This window comes from Chelonia mydas, chromosome 1, assembly GCF_015237465.2.
Source record: "Chelonia mydas isolate rCheMyd1 chromosome 1, rCheMyd1.pri.v2, whole genome shotgun sequence".
Lineage (NCBI taxonomy): Eukaryota > Metazoa > Chordata > Testudines > Cheloniidae > Chelonia > Chelonia mydas.
Genome location: NC_057849.1, coordinates 23,378,470 through 23,390,506, shown reverse-complemented (window position 1 = coordinate 23,390,506; position 12,037 = coordinate 23,378,470). Strand labels below are relative to the sequence as shown.

The window sequence follows — 12,037 nt, the reverse complement described above, 5'->3', positions numbered from 1 at the left end:
CTTAGTAATTCACTTAAGATAAATCATGTTTCAGTTCTCAAACCTAAGTGTTGTCATTAAATATTAAACTTTACAAGTCTCCAGAATAGGATATTCTCTCAATCCTAAATATAAGTGTATTAAGACTATAAACTAATGAAGATCTAAATTTACTATCAGTAAAGCTCACCAAGCATATAAAACTGTTTGTATTATAGCAAAGCAACACAACCAAGAGAACATTAATCATATTATATATATATATACACACACACACACACACACACTATACACACATATATATATAACAGTTAAACAGAGTTGATGAAGCAGGGGCCCTGTTATTCTGATTTTACTGTTGTTCAAAGTACATCCAGATTTGTGATTAGAATTCTTAATCCCAAACCATCATATCCTAGAGAAGGTTCATGGTTCCAAACAGTCTCCATTAAATGTTGTTGCACTACTTAACTTCTCTGTTGTATCCTTCTCAGACATCTTTGTGGTATAGAGCTTAAAAACTAATGTGACGCAGACCAAATGCTACATTTTTTTTAAAGGAACATTTGCCTAGTAATTCAAAAAATCGTTCGGTTATTCCGATAATTTTTTTTAAACAAGCCTTTTGAACTCCTGTCCTGAAAAGTCCTTTCCAAATGGATAACATCTCCTATTAATTATTACCAATCTTATAATCTACACTTCCACTGCAAGATGCTTGAACAAGTTGATTCTACTCGAATTAGGGAAGAAAAATGTTAAATCTTGCAAGACTAGATTACTTTTATTAGGAAGCCAAAGCTCTGTTAGCTTATGTAGTTAAAGGGTCTGTGACAATTCTATTAAAAATCCCAGTTTAAAAAAAATGTTAGTGTCCACTGTTCAAATTCCAAAGGAAACCTCCTGGCATGCAACCTATTCTATTTTCTTTAATGTAGGATGGGAAAGTTCCTAGTGGATCACATATTACACAAAAGCGGAGGTTATTTCTGTAACTGGAGCTTCTTCAAGATGTGTGGCCCCTATCTTTATTTCACATGTGGATGTGCATACATACCATGCACCTGAATCTGGAAGATTTTTCCAAGCTATATCCATTGATCTGCACATGTGCGATACGTCTTCTCATGCTCCTGACCAAGGGTACAAGGGGCAGTGCGGGTCGACCCCACTCCAGTTCCTCCTCTTACTGCAGTGCGGTCAAGTCTGAAGCAGAGGGGAAGGAGGATGGATAGTGGAATACAGATAGGGACGACATATCTCGACGAACCTTCAGTTACAGTAAGTAATGTTCAGCAGATTATTCTCCACCACCCCCCAAAAAATGTTCAAAGTCACTGCTTCCCAGGATAAAAGTTCCCCATAACGTAAGTAGGGCATACATTCTTTGTTCCTAGATGCATACTTTTATATTTAGTCATATTAAAACGCATACTGTTTGCTTGCGCTCAGTTTACCAAGTGATCTAGATCGCTCTGAATCAGTGACCTGTCCTTTTCATTATTTACCACTTCCCCAATTTTTGTGTCATCTGCAATCTTCAGAGATGATTTATTGTTCTCTTCCAGGTCATGGATAAAAATATTAAATAGCATAGGGCCAAAAAACAATCCTGGTGGGATCGCACTGAAACACACCCACTTCATGATTCCCTATTTACAATCACAATTTGAGATCTATCAGTTAGCCAACATTTAATCCATTTAATGTGTTCCATGTTAATTTTATATTGTTTTAGTTTTTTAATCAAAATGTCATCTGGTACCAAGTCAAACACCTTAAAGAACTATAAGTACATTATGTCAGCAACATTACCTTTATCATCCAAATTTATAAACTCATAAAAAATATACCAAATATACAGGATATATTTTCAATAAACCCAGGATGATTTGCATTAATTACAATACACTCATTTAATTCTTTATTAGTTGAGTCCCATATCAGCCACTTCATTTTTTTTTGTCAGGGACTGATGTCAGGTTGATAGGCCTATAATTACCCATGTCATCCCTTTTATCCTTTTTAAAAACTGGCACAACGTTAGCTTCCTTCCAGTCCTGTGGAACTTTCCCCATGCTCCAAAATTTAGCTCCTCAGGTAGTGCTTTTAAAACTCTAGGATGCAAATTATCTGGACCAGCTGGTTTTAAAATGTCCAACTTTAGTAGCTTCTTTTTATCATCCTCCAGAGATACTAGCGGAATGGAAAGTGTTATTATCATATGCTGAGACTGCATCATCTATTTTTTCCCCAAATACGGAACAGAAATATTTATTGACCACTTCTGCCTTTTCTGCATTATTATTCATAATTCTACCATTTCAATCTGATAATGGACCTATACCATCATCAGGATTCATTTAGTTCCTAACACATTTAAATAACTCCTTTTTATTGTGCTTAACTCTGCTGACCATAGATTACTCCTTGTGTCCCTTTGCTTTCTTATCAATTTTCTACATTTCCTATATTCTGATTAATATCCATTTCTATCAGTTTCCCTTTTCTTATGCACACATACACATTAATTACAGCTGCCTTCACTTCCCCTTTAAAACAAGTCAGTTTTTTAACCAGCATGGCCTTAGTGAAAGAGGAATAGATGCCACACTTTGTTCCAGTTATAGGCCAATTTCACCTGTTAACAGTGATGTCAAAATATTGGCATACTGGCAAAAGTTTTGGCGAGGAAACTAGAGAAATTATGGGCTCTATCATACACCCAAAAGAATTTGGGTTTGTCAGAGGCCATTATGGCTCTGATAAGCTTTCATTGTCATATCAACATTTTGTCAAATATGATGAACCCCAGTCATTCTAGGGTTAGACACAGAAAAGGATTTTGAAAGACCGGGCTGGAGATTGGTCCAAATCCAAATATTGTGGTGTATAAAACCTATGTTTAGTTTCTGGATCCAACTGCTATATTCTAGCAACTTCTCACATCACGACCAACAACGTGGTCTCGGATAACCAGGTCTTCAGGGACACAGTCATTGCTGCATGAAAGTCTGGGCTATCCTAGCTACCAGATACCAGTTACATCCTTAGTTTTGTGGACAATTGCCTATACAGGGCAACCCAGATTTGCAAATTAGGAACAAACCTATCATTTGGAAGGAATGGCAGAGTAGAGGCATCATACAGGCTTCCCAATTAATCAATAGTGAGCGCTTTGTCCCTTTTCTAATGCCAAAGCACTACTATGAACTGCCACCCTCAGCTGAGTGGCAGCACTTAGAATGAAGACATTCACTACTACATCAATTTGGCATGAACACATAGAACTGCCAGAGGCCCCAGAACTACTTAGGAACTTTAGAAATATTTCATGAACTCTTCAGGCCCAGGCTCTACATGTATGATTTACGAATGAAGAGGAACTCCACTAGTCTAAAGTTCTTTGTTAAAGCATTACAAGAGGATTTACCACCACCCTTAAAAGCATCTCAGTGGCAGATCATACTATGTTATGTTTAAGATGCCTCTTTGGATCATAGACTATGCTTGATAAAACAAAAGATTTTATTTAAAAGTGGACTGGATGCTACAGATGTTGCACAAGATAAAAGTGCATCTTCTGATGTTTGTTGGTGCTGTAATAAAATAAAGCTGTGCTATGGGCCTGTCCAACAGTTAGGCAGCTTTGGAAAGAGGTGGACACAAGCGTTAAAATGGTGCTTCACTTCAGCAGCCAGGCCCGTGCTGAAAATTATATTTTACGATATTTACCTGCTAGACTGGGTTTAACTCCACCACAGAGACTTTGGTTCTTGAGGGATGCAATGATCACCAAGTGATTTTACAAAGATGTAAGAAAACAGTGGTTTTCAGACCCGTCTGAATGAGCAGCCAAAGAAAGAATAACTTACTGCTGCTGAGATCAATTATATGAATTCAAAGATATAGGCCCCCATTTCCAGATACATTTGGATGGGAAAAAACCAACATTCAGACTGCTTGAAGAATGTCAGATGTTTATTTCACCTGATAACACCTCCCAGGCCTCTCTCCTTGCTTTTTAATTCCTATTCATGAATGTCTTCTCCTATTATATTACTGGCACCTTAGAGACTAACAAATTTATTAGAGCATAAGCTTTCGTGGGCTACAGCCCACTTCATCGGATGCATAGAATGGAACATATAGTAAGATATATATCTATATATAGATATATATACATACACATACATACATACAGATAAGTTGGAAGTTACCATACAAACAGAGAGGCTAATTAGTTAAGATGAATTATCATCAGCAGGAGAAAAAATCTTTTGTAGTGATAATCAAATTAAGTTTCCTCACACCTTCTTGTCAACTGTCTAAATTGGCCATCTTGATTATCACTACAAAAGTTTTTTTCTCCTGCTGATAGTAGCTCATCTTAACTAATTAGCCTCTCACAGCTTGTATGGTAACTTCCAACTTATCTGTATGTGTATATATATATCTATCTTAGCAAGAGATAGATAGATAGATAGATTAGATAGATATAGATATATACACACGTATGGTAACTTCCAACTTATCTGTGTGTGTGTGTGTGTGTGTGTGTGTGTGTGTGTGTAAGTAAGATATAGATATACACAAACATAAGATATATCTATCTTACTAAGATAGATATCTTAGTAAGGTATGTATATATATTATACATACACACACACACACACATACAGATAAGTTGGAAGGTACCATACAAAGTGAGAGGCTAATTGTATGGTAACTTCCAACTTATCTGTGTGTGTGTGTGTGTGTGTGTGTGTGTGTGTGTGTGTATATACACACACACACACACACACACATACACATATATCTTACTATGTGTTCCATTCTATGCATCCAATGAAGTGGGCTGTAGCCCACGAAAGCTTATGCTCTAATAAATTTGTTAGTCTCTAAGGTGCCACTAGTACTCCTGTTCTTTTTGCGGATACATACTAACACGGCTGCTAGTCTGAAACCTATTTTATTACTGTAAGTCACCACCACCACGTGTTATGTCTACATAGCTTTGTCTTGTATTTGTACACTTTTGACAAGTTGTAAAACTAATTTTATTGGAGATCCTGCAAGCGTACAGTATTCAGGAACATATACAAGCTGTAAATCATTATCTTTTTAACACTTTTTGTTATTTTTCTTCATAAAAATCAGTTTAAAAAAAATCACACAAAAAAAGAAAAACCAAGGTTGAATATTGCTTGTGGAATAACCACATCATTCTGAGCAGTATGATCATGAGACATTTAAAGTAAAATTACTATAACATTTACTTTGCAATGCACTATTTAAATAAACTGAACACACATATCATTGAGTTTAATGGAATTTTACAGAGAATATGGATTATACAGCAATTTTATATTGAGATTACCACATGGTAAAATGTGTGTATTCAGTCATAGCATATAATATAAATCAATTAACTAAAAATACAATTTAAATGCAAGGGAATTTGAGGGACTAGACTCTAATCCACAAAATCAAACACAAAGTTCTTTACATGTCTTTACAATTAAATTGCTGTTGATATGGTAAATAGAATGAGCCACTGTCTTAGCACTGAGGTAGAAGAGAATCTAAGCACCATATAGTGAATTATGTTTCAATCTTTACTCTGAAATTATTTGCTTTTAAAAAGGAATTGTCAAAAACTTTTGGCATTAAGATAATTTGAGTTTTTGAAAATAAAAATATTTCAAGGTTTAAAAAGACAATTAACTTAAATTATTAAAATTAATTTATAATATGCACTTCCAATACCATATATAATTTTATTCTTAGAAGAAAGGATTACTTACCAAATTGGCCATGTAAATTGTAAGCAGACCTCTCCTATAAACAGAAATGATCAGATTAGTGAATAAGACACATATCAATATTAATCACCCCTCATGCTGAAACAAATTACAGTTTAATATCACAACGTAACAACAGAAAGCTTTCCTAGAGTCTCTAGAAGATAGCTTTGATTTACATATGTAGTTTCAAGCATTATCCATGGCAGAAAAAACACAAGAAGAATCTCCACAGAAACCATGCCAATAACACTGTGCTCAAAAACACTGCTTCAAAGCAGTTCAGTGACAATTGTTTCTAATTCTTATTGCTTACTCAATGATAGAATAAAGTTTTAACAAAATCTACAACTGATTTCTTGGCCTAATTCAGTGGTTCCCAACCTTTTCTGGTTGAGGCCCACACACATCCCAGCAATGTCTCCTCAGACCAGGCCCTGGTATAGTTGCTACCATTTTCTCTCCTGCTACGTTCTGCCTGTTTTTGGTGTTTTGAACTTTTAAAACTTTTTTTCCACTTGAATTTTTAAGAGCGTTTGCTCTTGCTTTGTAGCTCACCGTTCTCCATGCTGCAGGTGGTTACAAGCCATTTGAGATAGGGACATACGATGGCAGGTCCATAAGCTTGAACATATATACTCATGCCCTTTGGTTGAGTTCCACTGCAGCAGAGGACAGAAACTTGGGTCTGTGGGCTGTTACCCATATCTGCAGCCTTGTACATGTGAGCTAATCCTATGACACTTTGCGTTAGAGATCATTGTGGGAGCAAGAACAGAACTTTCCTTTCAAGGAGCCACCCATTAGCTTACCAGTCACAAGAGCACATTTGCACTGTGAAAGGGCAGATATAGGGTTACGCAATTTTCACTAACTCCACTGTTCATATGTTCCTGTGTCTATTCCCACACCAAAATTAGTCTGGAACCTATGCCTTGGCGAATCCTAGTTTTTATCAGTGTTGCCAACTCTTGTGATTTTATCACAAGTCTTGCACTATTTTCTGTTTTCCGTAATGCTCCTTCTGTTGGAATCTAAAGATTGCATTAGAATCTCAGTGTCTGAAAGAAAAAAAATCAGTGTACATGCACAGTAGAGCCTTCTTAGATTCTGGCAGCTAAATTTGCCAAATATTTGCACTAAGCTTTCTCCAGCTCAGGCTGCAGTTCCCAGACAATGAGAGCTGCAAAGCGGGCACTTGGGGTGGGGGAAGCGTGCAGAGCCCCCTAGCTGCCGCTACACGTAGTAACTGGAGGGGGAAAATGCCGCTGTATCCGGGAACCTGCCTTAGCCCCACTGTGCCGCCGATCGGACTTTTAATGGCCCAGTCAGCAGTGCTGACCAGAGCAGCTAGGGTCCATTTTTGGAGGGGCACTCTGGTCAAAAATGGGGCGCTCCAGTCAAAAACTGGTCACCTGGCAACCCTAGCCTCAACAGGGACAGGAATAAGAGCCCTGCACCAAACACTGAGGCAGCTAGAAAGGGTGGGTGGAAGAAGTGCTTTGACATTTCTGTTAATAAACCAGACTCCAAAAATGGGAGTGGTTATTGAGAAAACACCAAGTGTAAACTCTGATTAACTGGGATAGAACTGGATAATGAGGCTGTGGCAAAGCCAAAGCCAGACTGTGTAAACTCCATTACAAGCCTCCTTATGCATACTCATAAGGATACAGTCCTTCATTAAATGGATTACATAACATATTTTCCTTCCACAAGAGGGTTGCCTCATTCTGTACATAGAATGGATGATGCTCTGGAAATAAACCTAGTGAATGTGGTTGCTGTCCAGCGGTGAAAGCAAGATCCAGTACACCAGACCGGACCGGCTTCCCCAGACGGCAATTTAAAGGGCCTGGGGCTCCCAGCAGCAGGGCTCCAGCAGCGATTTAAAGGGTCCCTGGCTCCGGCCGCCGCTAGCGCCCTGGGCCCTTTAAATCTCCGCCAGCTCCGGCAGCGGGGCTCGGACAGTGATTTAAAGGGCCCGGGGCGGTAGGAGCCCAGGGCCCTTTAAATCACCGCCTGAGCCCCGCCGCCAGAGCCCTGGGGTGGCGGCGGCAGCCAGGACCTCCGGGGCTCCATCGGCAATTTAAAGGGCACAGGGCTCCACTGCGGTAGCAGCGGCTGGGAGCCCGTGGGCCTTTAAATCACTGCCGGACCCCCCGCCGCTGCTGCTACCCCGGGGCTCTGGCAGCAGGGCTCAGGCGGCGATTTAAAGAGCCCAGGGCTCCACAGCCGCCTCTGTAGCTGGTAGCTCCAGCAGTGATTGAAAGGGCCCGGGGCCCTTTAAATCTCAATTTAAAGGGCCCGGGGCTCTAAAGGCCCTGCGTCTTCCAGTTGAGGCCCTGCCCCCTACTCAGGACTCCGGAATACGAGTAAGCCCTTTAGGTTACTTTAACCCCTGCTGTTGTCTGTACGATCATCGACTACACAGCAGTCAGGTCAAATAAGTACCAGGAAAAAGTGAAAGAAACCCATGAGTAAATCCCTGGGAACACTCAAAAAATGTTTTTGATAACATGTGGAATCCCTCCCATTAAGATTAAATAGCCAAGAACTCACTGATCCACTCAAGCACTTCACTGGCTAAGGGAAAAAGGAGTGGACCCCTTACTCCTGAAGATATTGAAGCACCTTCTTTTCAGAGCCTGAAGATACCTTGGGGAAAGCTTCTGTCTATTTTGCTTTCGCTTGAGAGACTGGATTTATCTTTCATAGCATTAAAGACCATGCTACAAACCCCAACTTACCCCACTACTACTTTGGGGAATATCTCTGCCACAGAAGATAAGCTTCTCTCCCCTTTGAACAATTTAAATGACTAGTTTTGTTACAGCTCCAGAAATTGCTTCAGAGTTGTCTCATTCCACTGAGGTGTGGAAGGTTCCTCTGTGACAGTACTGAAAATGCTGAAGGCATCCACTGGAAAACAGTACCGTAAGAGGCACAGTTGAGGTGTTCCCACCTCCTGCTTTTAGCCTTCACTGTGTTGAGACACACATGGCAGCCAGGCACTGTGTCATAAATATAAAGGGAAGGGTAAACACCTTTAAAATCCCTCCTGGCCAGAGGAAAAATCCTTTCACCTGTAAAGGGTTAAGAAGCTAGCATAACCTCGCTGGCACCTGACCAAAATGACCAGTGAGGAGACAAGATACTTTCAAATGCTGGGAGGAGGGAGAAAAACAAAGGGTCTGTGTCTCTCTGTGTGATGCTTTTGCCGGGGACAGAACAGGAATGGAGTCTTAGAACTTAGTACGTAATCTAGCTAGATATGCGTTAGATTATGATTTCTTTAAATGGCTGAGAAATTAAGCTGTGCTGAATAGAATGGATATTCCTGTCTGTGTGTCTTTTTGTAACTTAAGGTTTTGCCTAGAGGGATTCTCTATGTTTTGAATCTAATTACCCTGTAAGGTATTTACCCTTCTGATTTTGCAGAGGTGATTCTTTTTTACTTTTTACTTCTATTAAAACCCTTCTTTTCCGAAACTGAATGCTTTTTCATTGTTCTTAAGATCCAAGGGTTTGGGTCTGTGGTCACCTATGCAAATTGGTGAGGATTTTTACCAAGCCTTCCTCAGGAAGTGGGGTGCAAGGGTTGGGAGGATTTTGGGGGGAAAGACGTTTCCAAACAATGCTTTCCTAATAAATAAACCCAGATAAACGTTTGGTGGTGGCAGTGGAAGTCCAAGGGCAAAGGGTAAAATAGTTTGTACCTTGGGGAAGTTTTAACCTAAGCTGGTAAAAGTAAGCTTAGGAGGTTTTCATGCAGGTCCCCACATCTGTACCCTAGAGTTCAGAGTGGGGAAGGAACCTTGACACGCTGTTACATAGGATTGCCCTAAATGTTACCCTAAGGCACAAATCAAATGGAAAAGGCAGAAGAAGCAGCACTAGACAGCAGAAAAATCGTGGCTGGCAATCGGTCATTATCCTGCCTGTCAGAGCAAATGAGGAGGAACTCAGAAGTTGCACAATTGCAAACTGAACCACATAATATTTTGTAAGAGAATAAACTATACAAACTTGTATTCTGCTGTTCCCTCTGCTAGGCCCCAAATGACAAAATAAATGCTTTTGGAACATTATCCTGGTGTCATTTTGTATTTAAGACAAGACAACAGACAGCTAGAGCGGCACAGGAGCCAGCAAACAGAGCTGTAAACAGGGGAGTTTCAGTGGGAGTTCTGTTGGAGGAGAAGGTATTTGTATTTGGTCTTGTATTTGTATTATTTGTATGTGCAGAGGCTTGTAGCGGCTTTGTGCTGGGAGAGAAGCTGAGCCCTGATTAGGGGGCGGGGCTTCCCTGACTAGGGGTCCTATACAGGTAGCCAGTCAGGCAGCGGCACAGACAGCTACAGCAGCAGAGGAGCCAGCAAACAGAGTTGTAAACAGGGCAGTTTCAGTGGGAGTTTGTATTGTGGTTCTTGTTTGGGGTTTGCTTTTGCTGTGGGTGGTGGTTTTTGGTGTGGTTTGTGTTTCCCAAATTAACAGGATATAGGTGAGAAGGCTATGACAGATACAGAGACAGCAGTGGGAGTGACCCATGTAGTGGAAGACACAATGAAGATGACTGGATGTGGAAGCTGCGGTATGTATATGATCCTGGAGGGGCTACCTGGTAAGAGTTTTGTCTGCATGAAATGCCGTCTAATAGAGCTGATGGAGGAAAAGATCCGAGGATTGGAGATGCAAGTGGAAAGTCTGGTTGTGTTTAGAAGGGGGTCCGAGCGAATTAAACTCGATAAGTTTATGGAGGAGAATGTATGATTGGATAACATGATTTTGGCAATTAATTGATCTTTAAATATTCATGGTAAATAGGCCCAATGGGATATTAGATGGGGTGGGATCTGAGTTACTACAGAGAATTCTTTCCTGGGTATCTGGCTGGTGAATCTTGCCCATATGCTCAGGGTTCAGCTGATCGCCATATTTGGGGTCGGGAAGGAATTTTCCTCCAGGGCAGTTTGGAAGAGGCCCTGGAGGTTTTTCGCCTTCTTCTGTAGCATGCGGCACAGGTCACTTCCTGGAGGATTCTGTGCTCCTTGAAGTTTTTAAACTATGATTTGAGGACTTCAATAGCTCAGACACAGGTGAAAGGTTTATTGCAGGAGTGGGTGGGTGAGATTCTGTGGCCTTCATTGTGCAAGAGGTCAGACTAGATGATCATAATGGTCCCTTCTGACCTTAATATCTATGAATCTATGAATAAAAGAACCCATTTTATGCTGATTTTAGAAGTTCCTCTTTCTTCACTCAACAATATACAAATAAAACAGGCTCAAAGAAAACAAGGTTAACTTCATGGTATGCAGCACCTGAGTAAACAAGGTTTTCTATCTCGTAGAACAGGTTTTTAATACCCTTTAAACAATTCTGTATCTGAAACCATTTATATCCACATTTGTAAAATTATCTTTGCGAAATGACAGTTGTCTATCCAACATCAACAACAAATAGGACTCCCATACTCAAAACAAACTACTGGCACCAATCTTGTAGTTAAGGCCCTGGACAGGGAGCCAGAAGAAACTCTTCCATTGACTGGACAGAAAAAAATGGGCAAGCCACTTAGCCTCTCTCTGTCTTCATAGATTCATATATTCCAAGACCAGAAAGTGCTGTTGTGATCATCTAGTCTGTTGTCTGTGTAACACAGGCCACAGAACTTCCTCAAAATAATTCCTAGAGAATTTCTTTTACCAATCCAATCTGATTTGATTTAAAAATTGTCAGTCATGGAGAATAAACCACAATCCTTGGTAAACTCAAAAAATTAATTACTGTCACCATTAAAAATGTATGCCTTATTTCCAGTCTGAATTTGTGTAGCTTCAAATTCCAGCCATTGATCATGTTATACCTGTTCTGCTAGACTGAAGAACCCATTATTGAATATTTGTTCCCCATGTAGATACTCAGACTGTAATCAAGTCACCGTTCTCTTTAATAAACTAAACAGATTGAGCTCCTTGAGTCTATCACTATAAGGCATATTTTCTAACCCTTTAGTCATTCTTGTGGCTCTTCTCTGAACCCTCTCCAATTTATCAACGTCTTTCTTGAATTGTGAGCATCACAAGTGGACACAGTATTCCAGCAGTAGTCACACCAGTGCCAAATACAAAGGTAATATAACCTCTCTACCCCTACTTGAGATTCTCCTGTTCATGCATCCAAGGATTGCATTAGCTCTTTTTGGCATAGCATCACACGGGGAGCTCATGTTCCACTGATTATCAACCACC

General features: G+C 40.1%; 1 protein-coding gene across 2 annotated transcripts in view; it reads right to left on the bottom strand.

Annotated features, from left to right (window-relative positions):
- Positions 1-12,037, bottom strand: part of TMEM135 (transmembrane protein 135) — a 371,662-nt gene that overhangs the window by 282,278 nt on the left and 77,347 nt on the right. For both annotated transcript variants that reach the window (XM_007068579.4, XM_043528656.1), the window contains exon 4: positions 5,787-5,820. In XM_007068579.4, coding sequence (XP_007068641.1) covers positions 5,787-5,820 — 34 coding nt within the window. The remainder of the gene's footprint in view (positions 1-5,786; positions 5,821-12,037) is intronic.